The sequence below is a fragment of the Salminus brasiliensis genome, chromosome 6 (assembly GCF_030463535.1).
Source record: "Salminus brasiliensis chromosome 6, fSalBra1.hap2, whole genome shotgun sequence".
Lineage (NCBI taxonomy): Eukaryota > Metazoa > Chordata > Actinopteri > Characiformes > Bryconidae > Salminus > Salminus brasiliensis.
In genome coordinates, this window is record NC_132883.1 from 16,706,838 (window position 1) to 16,727,463 (window position 20,626).

Sequence of the window (20,626 nt, forward strand, 5' to 3'; positions counted from 1 at the left end):
GCTGATGGTGTGCAGTTCCCTGTGGAGAGCTCTATCAGAAACTGCTTCTGAATTCTTGCCTGGAGGCAAAGAGGTTTTCATTCACAAGCAGTCACACACACCAGCGGCCCCTGTCCATCAGTCTCAACTTTTGGACACAATTCTGAGGAGAATTTCCTGTACACTAGGATTTTGCCACAGCTGGTAGACCCGTATGACCGTATGCCTCGATGCACCTGAAAATTCAGCAACGTCTTTTACACTATGCCCTTGGCCCGCCCAAATGCAATCACTCCTTTTTGACAACAATTAATGTCTGCAACCCATTTTTCAAACAATATACGGGCCCGCCACTGCACTGTACCCCCTCTTCCAAATCTGTGAACCCCGTTGCACACCCCACAGGTATTCGAAGCCCGATCATATATTAAAGCAAAAGTCTGAATGTACGGACTCATTTTTTGTGAAGGGAGCTTATGATGGCTTTCCGTAGCTCTAACATTCATGTAGATATAGTGCAGCAAATCCCTGCCCCTTTCAGCTATGAGCCCAATGGGGGCGTCAGCATTTGGAACGTTGCCACCCACTACTACGTAATAGAGGGAATAATTGCCCCTTTAGTTCATCAACAATAGAGGCAGAACTACAGATGCAGGAGAACTGAATTTTCAACCTCTCGAGGGCGCACCAGTTTTTAATCAGCATAAAATGGCAACATAATTTTTTGGGACATAAATTTATTTAACTATATGTTGCAGAAGTATGTGCGTGAAAATGTTTGTAAAAAATTAATTAGACTCATGCTAAAATAAATTCTTTACTCATCTGGTAATGATGGTAATTTACATTACTGAGTGTTTCACTAGTTTTGCACTGAGCTATGAGAGGCAGTCTGAAACTTTATCGCTATGCCTTTCCCACTACTATCAAGTAATAGAAGCCTGTGTACACAAAAAAGTGCACAGTCGTGACACACTTCTGATATTACAAGTGGTTATGTGATCTCAAATGGACTTCCTAATCTACTTCATTCTGTGTTTTTGTCCATCCCTATAGGTCACAGTGTGTCACACCAGAGACCTTGTAAAGAGGAGAATTACCACTTGATAATGTCTGCCAGGTGTGTCAGACACTAGATGGCGCTCCAAAAAGAACGGGTTAGTATGAAGTACATGAGCAAAATCATAGCTTATAAATGTTTGATCATTTTCATTTCAGGTCACCTGAACTAGGGGAACTAGGAAGTGGCCAGGCTCTCCACAGACAGACTCCAGTCTAGTGTATTTGAGACTGGTTAAGCATAGGTGTTGTGGTTTAGGCACATAGTTTGCATGATGCTAACTGCTGGGGTATAGGCTTCGATTACTTGTTACTTGTACATTAGCCTCGCAGCTTCAGTGCAAAAGCAACCCCCAAATATGTCTTGGCTGACTGGCTAGATCTAGGAAAAAGGGGAAAACTGTGTAAATTAGATTTGTCACTATTATTTTACATCGGGTACTTTCTGGTTGTTCTAACCTGCTGTCAGAGAGAATGAGTGTGGTAACTAACCGTTGTTGCTACAAACCTTTCTGAAGAGTTTGCTGAAGTGATATGATTCCTACTGACCTCCTCTGTCAGTAAAGCCACCATCTACAGAAGAGAAACATATACCTTTCTGATATTCACAGGACTAAAGGAAATACATATTTGTTTAAGAACTGAAGTGAATAAAGACCAGCACGGTCGGCCATTACCTTTTTAAAGGTCTCTGAATAATACTGTTGGGGTATGGAGCCAGAGTGCTTTTTCAGGGCATATACCACACTGCCTTCTTCCTCTGATGTTAGGTGGCACAGTAAATTCTGTTTAACACAGACATTTAACAGTCAATTGTTGTGCCAGCTCTTCACTTGTCCAATGAAAATGAGTTCTGGTGTTCTAGCCCCCAGTGTGATATACTTGTACACACTCGTAGAAGCTGAAAAATCAAGCGTTTCAGTTTCATAAAAAAGTCAAATCTGCACATAGACATTGCATGACAAGCACAAAAAACAGTAAGACATTCAACAACAAAACTGTCCTTTAGGCAGAATCATTCTCAGCAACACACAGCATGCAAAGACCTGAGACTCCCTCTGCAAAAGCCTAAAGGCTAGGAGGAAAACATGGCTGCCTGTGGTGGGGCTGTGTGGTTTCTTTAGGTTTATAGTATGCTAAGATGTCTTCCACAGACCCAACTGGCTCAATTACAACCATCTGAAGTGCAAAAACACTGCGTAGCTCCAAGCTAGGCTGCGGGTGGAGCACACAGGAATGGAATGGTGGCTTTTTCTGAAAAATGTGAGGTGAAGATTGGGAGGGGGGGCGTTGAATCTTCCATGGTAATTCTTTTACAGCATAACAATGTAACCATTTAGACTGGTCTAAGACATGAAAGATATACCTGAATCCAAAACTGGACTTAAACTTTAAATAACAAGAATAATAGCATGCTGCTGAAAGGAGGAGTGTAAGGGAGGAAGAAAACGAGTGTGAGAGAGTGAGCAAGAAAGAAAGAATAAAAGAAAAAAATCTACATAACCGGGGGGTGGGGTGCACATCATTTTGGGATAATGTAGAATGTTTAAGTGCAATGTATTCCTCCAACGCTGTGTAACCTGTACTAGTGCCCATCAACTGCACATGAAGACCTTTCTCTTTACCATACTTACGTCCTTTTTTAGTGTTTTTGTTTGTTTACTTTAATGATTCCTTTCTTTACGACCTTGGGATTGTGAAAGGCCATATACAAATGTAACTTGACTTTCACATTATTATTCACATTATTATTATTATTATTATTATTATTATTCTGAAGTGATAGAATTAATAATAATAATAATAAAAAAAAGACAAGGATAGAACCAGTCACAGAGAGAGAGCGCAGTAGAGAAATGGAGAAAAAGGAAAAGACAAAAGAAAGCGAGAGAAATACAGAGAAAGAGACAAGCTAAAGAAAAGAAAGAGAGAAACAGAGAATAAGAGAAAGAAAAAGCCAGAGCAAGGGAGAGAGAAAGTAAAAGAGAAAAGAAAAAGGTGAGAAAGAGAAACAGAGAAAAGGGAAAGAAAAAGAAAAGGAGAAAGAAACAGAGAGAAAAAGAGAAAGAAAAAGAGAAATGGTGAAAGGGATAAAAAAAAGAAAGAAAGGGGGAGAGAGAAAGTAAAAGAGAAATGTAAAAAGTGAGAAAGAAAAACAGAGAAAGAGAAAGAAAAAGGAGAAAGAGGAACACTGAGAAAAAGAGAGAGAAAGAGAAAGAAAATAAGAAAAAGAGAAATGGTAAAAAGGGAGAAACAAAGCAAGAGGGAGAGAGAAAGTAAAAGAGAAAAGAAAAAAGTGAGAAGAAGAAACAGAAAGAAAAAGAAAAAGAAAAGAGAGAAAATGAGAAATGGAGAAACTAAGAAAGAGAGAGAGAAAATGAGAAAAACAGAAACCCAGAGAAAAAGAAGGAGAGCGAGAAAGAGAGGAACAGAAAAAAGGCAGGGACAGAGAAAGAGACAAAGAGAAACAGATGGAACAAAAGTGGGAAAGAGACAGAGGCAAGGCTGGTGACAGTCATTACTGCTCAACCCAACAGGACCCTCCTCCACACTGACAAACACTGCCAGGACCCTGGGGGGACCGCGTGTGTGTGGAGGGGACGAGCGGGAGGAGAGTCAGAAAGGGAGAGAAAGGGAATCTCATCAAACGTGGGGCTGCCTCTGATGTGGAGGAGCGGACGAGCCAGGCTGGGGAGGCAGAGAGTGGAAGATGGTGGGGAAGCGGGCAGTGAGGTCTTTAATAACAGGACTTCAGGCTGCGGATCTGGTCAGAACAGCCTGGCGCCCCACCCCTCCTCTTTTTCAGGCTCAGCCACCCACATGAAGAAGACAACTAATGCTTTACTCTCCCAGACATGACTCGACTGGTCTCCCCTCTGACAAGGCTGCTCGTTTACACGCGAGCGTTACAAGAGGAAGAGAGAGAGAAAGCATCCAGTGGGATGATAGCAGTGAAACCTCATGAACGATGCCCCTCCCATGAGAGGATGATGCCGTTAGATGTGTGAGCTTTGAGGGAAAAAAAGGAGGCACAAGCATTTTTCATTAAACAGAGGTTCTCCAATAGGTCTTTGGAGAAGGCAATAGTTATACAGTGGGGAGAACAAGTATTTGATACACTGCTGATTTTTCAGGTTTTCCCACTTGCAAAGCATGTAGAAGACTGTAATTTTTATCATAGGTACTCTTCAACTGTGAGTGATGGAATCTAAAACAAAAATCCAGAAAAATACATTGTATGATTTTTAAATAATTAATTTCCATTTTATTGTGGGAAATAAGTATTTGATACACCAGAAAAAGAAACTTAATATTTGGTACAGAAACCTTTGTTTGCAATTACAGAGATGAGACGTTTCCTGTAGTTCTTGACAAGGTTTGCACACACTGCAGCAGGGATTTTGGCCCACTCCTCCATACAGATCTCCTCCAGAGACTTCAGGTTTCGTGGCTGTCGCTGGGCCACACGGACTTTAAGCTCCCTCCAAAGATTTTCTATTGGATTCAGGTCTGGAGACTGGCTAGGCCACTCCAGGACCTTAAGATGTTTCCTACGGAGCCACTCTTTAGTTGCCCTGGCTGTGTGTTTTGGGTCGTTATCATGCTGGAAGACCCAGCCACGACCCATCTTCAGTGCTCTTACTGAGGGAAGGAGGTTGTTGGCCAAAATCTCACGATACATGGCCCCATCCATCCTTCCCACAATACGGTGCAGTCGTCCTGTCCCCTTTGCAGAAAAGCATCCCCAAAGAATGATGTTTCCACCGCCATGCTTCACGGTTGGGATGGTGTTCTTGGGGTTGTACTCATCATTCTTCTTCCTCCAAATATGACGAGTGGAGTTTAAACCAAAAAGTTCTATTTTTGTCTCATCAGACCACATGACCTTCTCCCATTCCTCCTCTGGATCATTCAGATGGTCATTTGCAAACTTCAGACGGGCTTTGACATGCGTTGGCTTGAGGAAGGGCACCTTGCGTGCACTGCAGGATTTTAATCCTTGACGGCGTAGAGTGTTACTGATTGTTTTCTTTGAGACTGTGGTCCCAGCTCTATTCAGGTCATTGACCAGGTCCTGCCGTGTAATTCTGGGCTCATTCCTCACCTTCCTCAAGATTATGGATGCTCCACGAGGTGAGATCTTGCATGGCGCCCCAGACCGAGGGAGATTATCCGTTATTTTGCATTTCTTCCATTTTCTAATAATTGCACCAACAGTTGTTGCCTTCTCACCAAGCTGCTTGCCTATTGTCCTGTAGCCCATCCCAGCCTTGTGCAGGTCTACAATTTTATCCCTGATGTCCTTACAAAGCTCTCTGGTCTTGGGCATTGTGGAGATGCTGGAGTCTGACTGATTGAGTGTGTGGACAGGTGTCTTTTATACAGGTAACGAGTTCAAACAGGTGCAGTTAATACAGGTAATGAGTGGAGAACAGGAGGGCTTCTTAAAGAAGAAGTAACATGTCTGTGAGAGCCAAAATTCTTACTGGTTGATAGATGATCAAATACTTATTTCCCACAATAAAATGGAAATTAATTATTTAAAAATCATACAATGTATTTTTCTGGATTTTTGTTTTAGATTCCATCACTCACAGTTGAAGAGTACCTATGATAAAAATTACAGTCTTCTACATGCTTTGCAAGTGGGAAAACCTGAAAAATCAGCAGTGTATCAAATACTTGTTCTCCCCACTGTATATCTTTGCATGGGTGCCATTCATTGCCATTACATTTGCCCCAAAACACAGACACTGGGCATTTGAGATGTGAAGTAAGTTTAATGGATCAATGTGTCCGTGTTTAAACTCCAAGGTAAACTCCTGCAAACATCTGGGCCTCATCTCCCCATAATACTTCCCTCCAGAAGGTTTGTCCAAATGGTCAATGTGTCGATTTCGGGGCAGGGGCTTCTTTCTCTGCATTTTCTCAGTCCATGTTGATGTAAAACTCGCTTGAGTGTAGACAGTTTTACTGGTGTTCCAGCATCTTCTAGTGCGTGGCAGGCTTGGGTCTTGGTGGTTCTTGGGTTGTTCTTGACCATCCTAAGTGATTTCTTCTCAGCTGAAGAGGACATCCACCTCCCAGACACTAAACAACTTCTGTTTGAACTAGTGATCTGCAGTTGTTCAGAAATAGCTAAAAAGGCATTCCTGACTCATGCTTCTCAGCTCTGGACTGAGCGTCTTGGTCTTTTCCAGTGTACCGTGTGATGGCCAGGCCAATGAGTGCAAACCCATTTTATGAGGGCACAGAGAAGCTACCAGCTGTAGTCCATCATGATTGCTAGCAGGGAGTTAAGAGACCAAATACATTTTCAAGTACCAAGTTGCCCACACTTATGAATGGGTGCGGTAACTGGCGGTACCAAATTGGAAGAAAAAGGTAAACATTTAGACAAAAAAATGTACTTAGAAAGAAAACAACTTGTATGTGTTTTGTACAGTCATTCTACCCCAGAAAAAGAATTCAACTAAAAGCCCAAAAATGGTATGATGTTCATGTCCATGATGAGTGTAGGTAAACATCCGACCACAACTGTACCACCAAAAATGGATCTGGTATTGTTACATGTCATTACTTGGAAAGTTTTGATAGCCTTTTTGCTAAAATTGCACAACTACGCTTACTACAGAGATTGGTTTCCTCTACTGCTCCACTTCATGGAACCTCTCAGATACTTTCTGGAAGCAGTTTTGCTAAAGAAAGCACAACAACAGGAACAAAACACCAATCATTTGGTCTAATCTGAGAGAGCCATGAGGTTGCGAGACATATCTGAGAGATGACTTGTGGCCACAGAATACACCACATATCTTAACTGGAGGACTTGGGCTCTGTGTTCTTCTCCCGGACTTGTAATTGTCTGCCTCAGAGACAATGTTAAAGAGGGGAAAATAAACATGACCAGCGACCGCAAAGGCAGCGGCATCAGCTAGATCAGTACAAACGTGCGTGTTTGGTCCTTACTCACTCAAGCACTCAACAGCAGACAAGCTCCAGAGTTCAATTACCAGAACGGCTCTTTGCATGTACCATTCAACCAACACACGGCTAGTCCTGCATATTTACCCTTCTCCCCTTCACGCCCCCCTGGCCTTTTTTCTCCTCACGCTACCTGCTGCGGCACAAGAGCTGGTTAGCTAACGGCAGGACAGAGCCCCTCACAGAGCATCCACACACCCCTCTGTCTCCACTTCCTTTCTATAGGTCAAGAAACATCTGGCAAATTAAAAGATTAGTTTAAAAGGCCTGCTTTAATTAGCGCAATGTTTTATTAGATGAAGAAAAAAAAAAAATCAAAAGAATACTCACACGTTTTAATCTGGCAAAAATGTGAAGGGCTCTATGAGGGCTAGCTTAGGGTAAACCATCTGTGTGAACTTGAAGTTCTCCACTTCTTTTCCCCCTGGATCTTTTTTTACTTGAATGATACATACAAATTAGAAACTTCTGACAGTTTGAAAGCAGAGTGTTTAACCTCTCACCTCCAAACACTGAACCCTTACATCACTAAAGAGGAAGGTGGTATTTTTAAATTAAAAATATTTATTTATTTAAATTATTATTTAAAATAGTTTTTTTAAAACACTAGTTATCACACACTCCACATGTGATACTGACTAGGGACGTCCTGATTAGGTTATTTTGGGTCTTTTAATGCTGAGTATCAGCTGATACCGATCCAGTCTTTGTTTTTTGGTGTTTGGTGTGAAAACTATTAAGGTTAAGTTGAGGTGAAATACGGATGTATTTCATGTATATTTCATGTTCACATTTATATTTGTCCTACAGATCTGGGGTGGGATCCTGCAGGGCCAGATTTCTGCAGAGTTTTGTGCTCTTCCTGCTTAATCACACCTGATTCAACTTGCCTGTTAGTTGCCAGGTTTGGTCAGTCTGTTGGAGCAGGGAAATCAGCAAACTGTGCTGGACTCTGGGCCTCTGTTGCCCACCCCTGCTATAGATGAGGCCTGTAACTTTGGCAGTCTCTAAAGGTCCCTAAAAGCAGGACGTGTTTCTTCTGTCCTCTGGTCAGAGTTTTGTTACACTGTACGATTCAGCACTAATCATCAGGGCTTGATGATATTGGCATGAATTTTGCTGATACTGGACCTTAATATCATGCTAAATTTTGGGACCTATTGAGTATATGGATACTTAAGACCCAAGATGTGTGTGTGTGTGTGTGTTTACAGAACCTGTATCCACTCATTGGCTTTGCGCTCCACAGCATTATGGGGGTCTGCACTATACAGCCGCCACACACACTGCAGCAAGAGCCGCCGGCATTCTCCTGAACGATACAAAGGGTTACAACAGAAAGAGGATTTTAAAAGCTGCAGACATGACACTGATATACAGCTCTTCTGAACATAAACATACACACGATCGGTCATTTCAACACTCAGCGCATATCTGTGTGTTTGGAGTGATAAGGTAAATAAAGAGGGGAAATATGTGGAGCTTGGAGGGGAGAGATGCAAGGAGCAGAGAAAAGGGCATGAGAGAGAGAGAGAAAGCACAAAAGAGAAAGAGAGAGCGTGAGACAGAGCAAGCAAGCGAGAGTGCGCACAAAAGCAACAGAAAGCAGGCATGAGAAAGCATGAGAGAGCAAAAGAGTGAGAGCATAAGGGATAGCGCATCAGTGTGAATGCATGCGAGAGAGCGCAAGAAAGAAAGAGAGATAGAGAAAGATTTAGATAGACAACACGAGGCCACGAGCACAAGTGTGAAAGACAGTGCAAGAGAGAATAAAAGAGCAAGAGGGAGAGCGCGAGAGAGCACATGAGAGTGTGCACAACAGTGCAAGAAGGAGGGAGAAAGCACGCGAGAGCACAAGCGTGCAAGCGAGCAAAAGGGAGAGTGTGCGCGTGTGAAAGAGCAAGAGCATGTGAGAGAGTGCAACAGAGAAAGAGGGTGATAAAAAAGAGAGCACGAGAGAAAGAGCATGATAAGAGAGAGAACAAGAGAGTGTGAGACAGAAAGAGCGAGAGAAAAAGAGCGAGCGAGAGAGAGACACTGAAAGAGTAGAAAAGAGAACAAATGCCCAGCAGGCCGCTACAGGGCTCATTGGTAAACGAGTGCAAATACCCAACCCCTGCAGACCCATTTCTTCGTCCCAAATGGGAAACACACCCCCAGCAAGTAGGGGAGTCGTAAATTTACCATCCGCAGTAACATATGGGTTCCAGCAAAGTCTTCCCAGGAACTGGCCCACAAACGGAAGGTTCTTCATGGCGTCAGTGGTAGAGCTCTGAAACACAGCACACACACACACTTCTTGTTAAGCCCATACAACATCATCTTCAACTGCATGTTGATAAAGGCGACACTAATCTGCTTCTACACAGGTGTCCATCTACACACTCAGTCAGACTATGCTCTCTTGTACTCTGTACTCTTGTACACTGGAACTGCCAAAAACCTGAGACCTGTGATGCTGCGATATGCTTTGTCGTAGCTGAAAAAGACGCGTACCAACAACTAATATGAACAATTAATCCCAATTTCCCCTCAGCATTCCTACAGCCTACAAAAGACTTTTTGATAGGCTTAAAAAAAACGATTCCCACGGAGCCAGACGGAGTCAGTCACTGATCACTTCTTTAAAGACAGTTACGTAATTAATGAAAACCAGCTCACCAACACGGAGGAATCTCCAGGATCGCAGCTTTCTGCATGAGTTCAAGATGTGCACTGCTAATTTACTGTATATTGGAATCCATTCAAAGGAAAGGGGCCTCTTTTTTTAATCACGTCTTCCATACATATACGCACACACACACATATGCATACAGCGCACAACGCTGACTGATTTGTGTGTGAACTGAATGATAAAACCCTCAAAGAATGTTCAGCAATATTAACATGAGCTTATAAAAATGCACACAGGCAGAAAAGCCCTGAATGCTATGGCAGAGAAAGATGAAATCAGTGTTAAAAAGACTGGCTAAAACCTGCCAATTCACATAATTTCATCAATCCGTACACCCATATATCCCATAAAAAAAGATCACAGAATATTGTCAGGGTCACACAAAACCCTGCATCCTTTTCCCCTTTTTGGAGCTATTTTGAATCTGGCCGCTGGTCCGAATGAATGAATGGACCAATAGAAAAGCTCCTAAATGACTTTAAATTAATATTTTTACATCTTGACTATATTATGAAAGATTTTTACTTCTCTTGTAAAGTTTGCTATTTTGGAAATTCAAGGTTTTTGCATGGCAGCAATGATAGAACACACAATACAGTGTAAAAGTGCTTGATTTATTTACCGGTCGTGAAGGTTGTACCAATTACTAATGTTAAACTACTGTGAATCAAGACAGAGAAACTGGTTCACCACAGAACAAACTCAAGCCTGGCTGAATGAAAGACCATTAATAAATGTTAAGAGTTTTGAATTGAAAGGACTGAAAGGTTATTAAAAGGACAGAAAGTTGAATTTAAGAAATGCAAGGAGGACAACTAGAAGACAAGGGCCATGCCAATATTTTATCGTGTGATTGAATTGGGATATGCAGAAAATTTATAAATAAAAAGCCCTGTTTTCAATAGCAGATTTTTGACCTAATCTACCTGGTTTTGTATGGTGGTTAGTCACACTTTCTCTCTATTAATTATTTGATCATTTATTATTTGTTACATTGACTGCCTCCTTCCAGAGAGTGAACTGTTAAATTCCGTCAGACATCCCGCCCACCCCCCCACTTTCTGACAATAAATGAAGGGTGGTTTTGGGCTTTTGAGCTGTATAGTATTCCACAGTGCATATGGCATTTCAGTTATAAATGTACTACATATAGTAAATATAATAGACAAACTTTATATGTAGTATTTTATAGTTATAAACGTATTACATATTGTATACTATGTAGTAAATATAGCATATTGCTGCTGTCCATTTTAAGTTTTTTGAACCCTGTAGCTGCTCTGAAGACAGTGTGAATAATTCTGGATGAATAGACCAATAGAAATGCTCTAAATTACTCTGAATAAACTCATTTTGCATTGACTTTCATTCAAAGTTAAGAATGTTTTGCCTTCTCCTGCAAATGAACCATATTTTTCATTAGACAATGACAATATATGGTGTTTTATAGTTATAAATGTAGTATATATGGTACACTATATAGTATACATGGTAAACTATATAGTAAATATAGCATACATTGTATTATTTAGTTATAACTGTATTTATTGGAGAAATAATAAAAGTATGGACATGCCATATCTTTGACATAATCCTTACAGTACACATAGCCCACACAGCTCCTATAAGGCAGAAAAAATCATGTAGGTAAGTAAGTAAAAGTCATGTAAGCACATTAGCAAATCGGCAAACATGAAATGTGCACTCTCTTTCACACACACAGCACACATGGTTCTCTATGTCACGAAACCTCACTGCCTGCTTCAGGCTCATTGACGCAGGCACTCAGCCAGCCAGCACCCACTGAGGTGAAGGTGAGAGGGGGATGAGTGGTGGAGGGCTAGAGAAAAAGAGGGGAATGCTTACGGGCGTCCTTCGTCGGCAGCAGAGAAACATTCAACAGACTCAGTCCAGGAATGCAAATGAGGACAATGACATAAACTGGAACATATATTTATACTAGAAAAGTATTTCAGTCATCAAAAGCAGCATCATTCAGCCTCCGTCTTTACGAGCCGATGCCGGGAAGAGGTTCTCAGTCCAATTAACAGATCCCCAACCCAATCATGTCGGGCTGACCCATGCTGAGAGTGATGAAAACAAAGTGGTGGCGGATTGGGAAGGTGGGGGGAGTTATAACTGCGTCTTGGCAGGTGCCCATTGTAACGGGTGAAATTAGAAAGCCGGACAACGGCAAACTTGTTTTCCTTTCCTTTCTCAGTGGCAGGCGCTGAGGCAACACGGATGCATGCAGCAGAGAGAGCTCCTGGGGTGCTAAGCTGCTACAGGCTAAAGAAAAGGCTCCTTTCAAGGTGAACATGGACGGTGTGAGGCAGGACTTTTTCCACGAACACTGGACCTTCAGAGAGCCCCCCGACTCACCCCCTCCCTCCATCTGATCCCTCGTCCAAGTTTTGATCCAAACACTTGATGCGGGGATACATTAGGTTAACGCTGCCAGTCCCTCTGTGGCTATTAGCCCACTAACTCAACACTGTAGCCATGCCAATGGCCTGCTTGCTGCAGCACAGAGAGGCTTCTGTTAGAGCCTCGGTCTCCAGAGTACAGTCGCAGTCTGCTCGAGGCCCTCAGCTGAAGGACCGTATCGTAGGCTTAACGCTGAAGACTGATGGGAGTTCTTTTTCACTTTAACATACAGCTAGGCTTTGTCTACTTGAAAACATTAGGAGACTCTCTAGTTGTTCAAGTTCTGATAAAGTAGTGTACAGTACTGCCCGAATTATGCCTCTTGTACCCTGAGACCTGTAAAGCTCTTTATCTGGGCAGTAAGCATTTATTTGTTCAAAAGGCACAAATATTACAATATGTACAACTAAGCAAAGCATTGTAATTGTACCATCCAATGCCTAGTTTTATCTTATGAGTCCTCCATTAAAGTAAATCAGGTGAGCTGCTGGTGGAACTGAACACATTCATACAGTGTTCACCGAGCAGTCAGAAGGACAGAGATTAGGTCACTAGCTGTTTTCTTTTAAACAGCTACATGGCACTACAACTAGAGATGTGACTGTACATGTTTTAAGAATACAGACAGCATTGTATTACCATGGACTGCAGTGCCTGTAGGAGCTGCTGGAGGAAGTTCCTCAGAGAGTTCAGGTGTCTGCCTGCGTCCAGCTGAATAGAGGGGGATGTAGCCTGGCCCCACGTCACTGCCTTGTCCATCCAGAAGGAGACCTGCAGCTCAGGAAGCGCAGCCATGGCTTAAAGTCTGTGGAGGGACACATATACACACACAAATATATTATTTTATAATAGACAAGACAACAGACACAGTGAGGTAGTGATGTGATAAAAAAAAGTGCATTATTAGCTTGGTTTTTCATCATTAGCATGTTAGCTTGTGGCTAATTTGTTAGATCAGGACAGCGTAAAGCACAGATGTAGTTTCTAATATTGCACTTTTATTTAGTGCTATATAAAAAAAATACTGAATCCGAGACACCACTGTATGAAAATTCTGAATTTTGCGAATTCACAGTAAGAGCATCCCCAACCTACATTTACCCTTCACTTGATGTGATATGGCTATGAAACATGGATCAGTCATTTTCCAGTAAAACACAGTGCACTGTGTGGTCTCAGATGTCTCCTTCCATTTGTGCAAGCAAGAGTTGTGGTCAAAGGGTTATGGGTTCTCCAAAAGGCCATTCAGCGACAGCACAGCTAACTTCAACAGGTCATTACCCAGCACCACAGACAAGCTGGGGAAGGAGGACTATAAGAATGATGTCTTTATGCAGGGTCTAAAGTGACAAGGGCCATAATCAGAGAATTAAAAGAGTTGGAAATGTGTGGCCCAGCTGGGCTCTCTGAATTTGTCATCACCTTGTATTTCACTAGTGGAGCAGTAAAAAAAATAATAAATAAAAAGGGGGACTTTTTAATACCCCGGCACTGGGCAGTGCAATAAAATCTGCTGGACTATACTACCAGTAGCCTCCTAACTCAGCACACAAGCCTTTCTGACAAATTAACAAAGCCCAGCGAAGCTGATGGCGACGTCGTCAGGTCCCGCCGCGAAGCAAGATTCTCACATCCTCTCCGGACATCTGAAACTAGTGAGAGGGGAACGGCTGTGAAGAAAGAGGCCCTAAAGTGGTAAGTGCAGAAGCTGGCGTTTGTGGGTAATTGTTGTTTTTAGGCCTAATGACAGGTCTGCGAAGGACACAACAAGGGACCGCTTTTATGACTGCCTCGTAATGTCGACTTGTTTAATGTCTTGCCATCACCCCTGCTGGAAAGCCCCCATGGCTCAGGCGACGTGTAATTACCCGCTGTTTTTTTTTTTCTTTTCTTTTTTTTACCATTAAACCAAAATCACAAACAAACACTTCGAGATGACGAGTCAATAAGACACAGTTTCAGCCAACGTTTGGGTGAAAGTGGAGGTGTTTTCTAAAACGACACCTGTGATTTGATTGCACAATATCATTTAGGTAACACAGCCGTTTGGAACGTTTGTGCTTTAAAAGACTAAAGGCAGCATTCATAGTCAGCCCTGTCATATTTAACACCACATTCACTGGAAATAGTGAGTTACATGTTTACTCACTCATAAATAAGGATTACCACCATGTTTTACTGCAAGTAAGTGATGATAAGTTACTCCTAAAGCCCAGAGTTAAGCAAAAAAAATTGTAGTGAGTAGTGAGACTGGATTCTTTCTCCTTTAAAGAAGTCATTTTGGAGATACCAGGTGTTTGTCAGAAAGCAATGCTATGTTTAGCTGTCCTTTGGCGCTGCATTAGCTGCAATCCTACCTACTGGATGTGAACTATGCTGCCTTTGGAATTATTTGGAAATGTCAGGAGAGATCCCAAGTTGAGTCGCATCAATTAGCTGCTGTTAATGGATGTTTGTGCAGATTATTTGTATCTGTAATCTATGTTTATGTCATTTATAAAACAGCTATAAAACAGAGCTATTTATTGTTCTATAAAATACAGTAAATTGACTACTCAGCTAGAGCAGTGCAAGTTATTAGTGTTACATTAGCTGACGCTGCATCCATCATCTCTAAAAATACAAAGCACATAACATAACATGCATAATTCCGACTTCACAAGAGGGGAGTAAGATAGTCCGATTGGCACATGACAGAGGAATTAGAAACAACTCAATATTAAGTTTAATATAAAAACAAAAGAAATAAAAAATAACTACTAACAGATGTTTAGATGTGCCCAACATTTCAAACTGGTATTCAATGATGTATTTATTTATCTCCAGAGGAGTAGAACGTTTAGGTGATGCTGAAATTGATACATATCTACGGCTCATATTGGTCATGACAAATATCAAGTAATCCCAATAGGCCCAATAGAATGTGATGAAAAAATACATTTGTCAGGGTATATTGTCAACATCGTCAGTACTTTTTGAACAGTACTTGACTGCAAGTTTTATTACAAGGACCACAATTAGTCCTGAGGTGGTGGGGTGGAGAGGTCACAGCTTTATCACCTTCCTAGCTCTGTAAGAAAATGTACTATACCATTGTCTAGCCTTACTTTAATAATATTTGCTAAGAAAAAAAGCACTTTTTTAATAAATTAATTAGCAAAGTTATGCAACATGGCAATTTACAACTGATTATCTTACTCACAAACAGTGCAAGTTAAGCCTTATTGCACCTACAGTCCAGCTTTCCCCATTTCTGTACAAACAAAGCAAGCATGCAGCAATGATTAATGAACATTTCATTCTCTTAGCATGTGTAAAACTGCACAGCCAACAAAATAACTAACAGAAGTGTTTATTACAAACATAGCAATGCTAAAATGCCCACAAATGATTAACGGCGACATGCCTTTAACCTGCAGTATCTACAGTGTGCCACAGAGAGCCGCTGTTTCACACTTTACTTCTGTGGATATTCGTTTAAAGGTTTTGGGGAGTTCAGCAACAGGTGAACTGATCTGTTCACAGAGAAAACACCTTATTCATAGAGAAGGACACCCTTGCACTCATCACCCCAGCAGAGCACAGAATTCCCACCTTGGTGTGGCGCCATGGATAACACCACGTGGGAGACTGGGGTTCCATTCCCGGTCTGGGTGACTGTGCTGCACTACACCAATGAGAGTCTTTGGGCAAGACTCCCAACACTGCATTGGCCCAGCTCTGGATAAGAGCATCAGCTAAACGCATTAAATGTAAATGTAAATGGTCAGCAACTCACTTTCAGAAGATCTAGCTTCATGCAGATTTAATCTCCACCCACATCTCACACCCCTTATTCAGCTAATCAAAGACTGTGCATACTCTACTAATAATAATGTGCTTTTTTGACTGATTAACAGATTATTTAGTAGAGAGACGGCACAATACCACTTTTATGTTCCAATACCAAAAGAAAATCTTGAGGATTGGCTGATGGTTCAATAGATATATTTCATTTTAAGCTTTAAAATGAGCTGTTTTAACATTTCACACTGAAGCACTTCACTTAAGATGGGCACCTAAAGTGTAAAGTTAAACTACCGCCCCCACCCTTTACCAGGTCCGCTTGCTCTGCGAGTTCAGTACATCTGACCATGTGTGAAAGCCGTTTTTGGAGCTTGGGAGCAGACCAGAGCATCGATCTCTGGTCCTCCTGAACCGGTGGTCTGAGGGTTGCTTCAGGCTGACTCTGGTGTGGGCTGCTGCAGATGTGAAAGTGGCACAGTGTGTGAGGTTGTGTGATTTGCTCATTTTGTCATGTGACTTTTTGCCAGTATGGCTGTTCTGCACGGTGAAATGCCATGGCCTGGTGCGGACAAATGTTTTTGGGACAAGTGTAAAAACAGCCATGTCATCACATTTATAGTGGCAAAAATGATCACGGTTATGAGTATGAGCGCAGTATTGTTTAAACGGGTTGAAAAGTTCAACATAACACTGATAAGGAGCCATTTCAGTCCCAGCCTCTGACTTTACATCTACAAGGTGGACCAACTAGAGGAGTGTCTAACAGACTGAACAGTGAGTCTGATCCACTCGTACCAGCGCAACACACACTGACACACCAGGTCAGTGTCACTGCAGTGCTGAGAATGACCCACCATCCAAATAATACCATTGAAAGTAGGTTAACAAAGTATGCAGAGAAACAGACGGACTACAGACGGTATTTATAGAACTGCACAGTGCTCCTATATGATCAGTGGAGCCGATCTAATCAAGGAGGGGGTTTTAATGATGAAGTGGCCGGTCAGTGTATTTTAGACCACAAGGGTCCTATGATCTTCCTTAAGTAGTGCTCTTTTTTAAACTAGCTAGCTCTTTTGTACTTCTGCTCGTGTTGTTTCCTGTAGTACTTTCAGGTCTACTCGTGTCATTATCACACAAAGTTAACTAGCTAACAACACTTTAACTGAAGCAGACGTGTATAGGCTACTCTGCTCATCCTCCTCAGCTGACTAGTATAGGTTTAATAATTATGGTGAGATGGTCACAACGTAAAACTAGCTACGTAAAGTCAAGCAATACGACGAGTTTTCATGTTTGCAGCACATATAGCACATATTTCACCCGTTTAACCGCTTTAATAAATTCACTGAAGCTAAAAAGTCAGGGCTAACAGAGCTGACGGCTCAACGTCATCCTCTGTTAGCTAGCTAGCTAGGCTAGCCACCATTATCATAATTATTATTATTATGTCTATCTAAGCCGTGAAATTTGAATATCTGGATCTGTCCTTCGTTCCTACCTTACAAACAGATCCCCAAAACACACCCTACGCCATTTAAGCCACAGACCTGTGAGTGCAGTAATCAGACCGCTGTCTCTTCCTCTGAGTGAAAAGTCGGCATTTCCCCTGAACCTCCCGCTCTCTCCGACTAACCGGATGTTGTTTTCTGTCATTGGTTGAGCGCTGTTAAGGAGGCGGAGCTTAACGTGCAGCGCTGATTCGGGATCAGCTTAATGAACCCAGGTTACAGTGAAACAGTTCATGAACCAGACCCGAGGACTGATCTCAGATCAGTGTCCTCCGGACATTCCTGAAGCTCATGGCCACAGACAGGACTGTCTGGATTTCTAGCTGGAGAAGCGCGCCTCACCTGAACGCTCCCCGGGCGGTTCAGGACCAGAGAGAGAGAACAGCGGGGTTTGGTTCGGTTTAAATACGTACCAGATCTAGACCGTTCATATGGAGGATCTAATAGTATCTAATCTGCGTTATTAACTCAATTAAATGATGAACACAACTGAATAATGTCTGAAATACAAATAAAAACGACTGCAAAACAATTATAAGGCGTAAAAAATCAGGAGTCATATCCTGCTTCATGCATATTTATGCTAAGTTAAGTAATTAAAAATGCTACTATAACAGCACGCACAAAATGTTACTCTGATATTAACTCTTTTTTTATTTTATAATGCACCCTCAAAGGAGAATTCACTGCTGCACATTTTAAGATACATATTTATTTACTATAAACTTTATTTACTATATGTAACTAAAAATTAAATTAGAAATTTATGACAAATTGAATATGTGTTGTTTTATTTTTTTTAGAAAATAAGACATTGCACCCTAAAAAAAAAAAAAAAAAAAAAAAAAAAGTTTTCTGTTGAGAAATTGTTCAGTTACACGTCAACAACAACAACATCAGCAACACATGGGGTGTCCAAACAGGCGGCATGTTTATTTTGGGGAGTCATTCTCTGAACGTTCTACTTAAGTTAACAGTTAACATCATTTCTAATGAGTTCTCCTTTAAGTCAAGTCAAGTCAAGTCAAGTCAAGTGGGTTTATTGTCATTTCAACTACATACAGAGTACACAGTGAAACGAAACAACGTTCCTCCAGGACCATGGTGCAACATAGACAGTGCATACAAAACACAAGTGCAACACAAACAACAAGTGCGGACAGACAACACAACACAGTACAGACAGAGAATAATAAATAATGACTGTAGTGTGCAAGTTGTGCAATGTGCGATAAATAGAGTCCAGTGAGGTAGTAAAGTTATTAGTGCAAATGCTTGTGCAAAAAATGCTTCCCCTGTTATCTGGGGTAAATGGTTGGAAAGAGAGAGAGAGGGAGAGTGAGAGGGAGAGTGTACATGTACCAGAAAGATATCAGTTCAGAAGTTGAGTTGTGTTGAGAAGTCTGATGGCTTGGGGGAAGAAGCTATTGCAGAGTCTGGTCGTGTTGGACCGGATGCTGCGGTACCTTCTTCCTGATGGCAGGAGGGAGAACAGTCTGTGTGAAGGGTGGGTGGAGTCATCCACAATGCTGGTTGCTTTGCGGATGCAGCGGGTGGTGTAAATGTCCATGACGGAGGGGAGAGAGGCTCCGATGATCTTCTCAGCTGTCCTCACAATGCGTTGGAGGGACTTGCGGTCAGAGGCTGTGCAGGTCCCAAACCAGGCAGTGATGCAGCTGCTTAGGATGCTCTCTATGGTTCCCCTATAGAAGAGGGTGAGGATGTGATGCCAGAATGTTCATGTGTAAATGATCTCAATATATGATGTAAAACACACAGTCAAAAACTGAATCAGCCTCTCTGAAATGGGCCTTTGAATAATTTGTGTGACTGTTTAATGTGACATTATTTTCTCGTACATTATCATCAACAGCATTGGCATTAGGTTTTGGAATAGATAAAATACAAAAGACCTCGCTTAGCTTTCTCATAACCTCTTCATAAATCATGTTAGCAGATCACAGAACTGATTGCAGTCAGCTTTCAAGCTCCTTTATAGACAAGAAATTACAGGTAGGTGGTTTCAGAAGTGAATAGACATTTGTTAGACATTGTTTCCATCATATGTATGACCATTAGGTGGCACTGTTTAAAGGAGAAAGGCTTTTCTGCTCCTTTGATGGGAGGGAGGCATTTAGTCCTAGCACTTCTGAAGCTTCAGTAAGCCTACACATCATTGTGTAGGGCAATTCATACTTCAGCATAAGAGCTTAACAGATCTACCTGAAAGATGATATTCAAATTGTAAAGATTTTAAAAAGTAAGATCCAGTTAAGTAATGTATGAACAGCGTTTTCAAACATATATCTGACATTAGAACATCTACCTGCCTCATGCAAGCATACACATTATTCACTGTTTGATACTTCTTGTCCTTTCTTTATCTATTCTTTTTTCTTATCATGACCAGGTCATCTTTCCTCTTTCCGTGACATTCCCCCATTGACTACATTGAACACAATTTCTAAATTGGCTAAAATGTCTGGGATTTGACTTTTATTTTATCTTGACATTTGCTTCTCTATACTCTGTGTTATTACAGTCACCCCCTGTCCCCTGTTTGGTCACCCTGTTTCAGTGGGATTATCGGTGGTACCGCACACAGTCATGCATCATTTGCTGCACCAAATAGGAGGTACTGTTTAAAGGAGAGCACAAACGACAATTCCCACTAAACCTGTAAACTGTTTTTTGGCCTAACTGCCATATCTGTTTCTTGCAGCATCTGTGAGTGAACAGTTTTGTTGATGAGATACTTCTATCTGACCACAGCCCGGGACCAGACGAGTTTCACATGGTTTATATGTCTGTAAAACCTGTGACCGATTCACACAGAATAATATAAGTTCTGCCTAGATATTAGTGGCTCTGCGCATGCACGGAACCACAGGTTTAAGCGTCTTCATGTGTTTTGCATGATAATGCTCTCAGGTGATAGAGCCACTCCCACTAATGCAGCATAACTGGACAGCTCAGCATGCTTGGAGGAGAACACTAACTGCTAATTCTGCTGTTACACAATCTAATAGACAGCCACGCCAGCTAGCATATGGGGCTCAGCCCATGGGTAACTCTGGCATCGCTAGGGATTACACTTACAACTTTTAGACATTAGGCCCAAAGATTACACAGCTCCACTGCTCAGAAAGGTTTTGAGAATGACCAATAAATGACTGATATGGGAGTGGCTACTCGATTGAGTTGT

The 20,626-nt window shown here is 41.7% G+C and overlaps 1 protein-coding gene across 2 annotated transcripts in view; it reads right to left on the minus strand.

Moving 5' to 3' along the window:
- Positions 1-17,530, minus strand: part of fancc (FA complementation group C) — a 35,277-nt gene extending 17,747 nt beyond the window's left edge. For both annotated transcript variants that reach the window (XM_072680947.1, XM_072680946.1), the window contains exons 1-6: positions 17,461-17,530; positions 12,764-12,929; positions 9,208-9,295; positions 8,241-8,335; positions 1,716-1,823; positions 1,547-1,611 (exon numbers count right to left, since the gene is read on the minus strand). In XM_072680947.1, coding sequence (XP_072537048.1) covers positions 1,547-1,611; positions 1,716-1,823; positions 8,241-8,335; positions 9,208-9,295; positions 12,764-12,919 — 512 coding nt within the window. In that variant the 5' untranslated portion in view covers positions 12,920-12,929; positions 17,461-17,530. The remainder of the gene's footprint in view (positions 1-1,546; positions 1,612-1,715; positions 1,824-8,240; positions 8,336-9,207; positions 9,296-12,763; positions 12,930-17,460) is intronic.
- Positions 17,531-20,626: the final 3,096 nt, after the last annotated feature.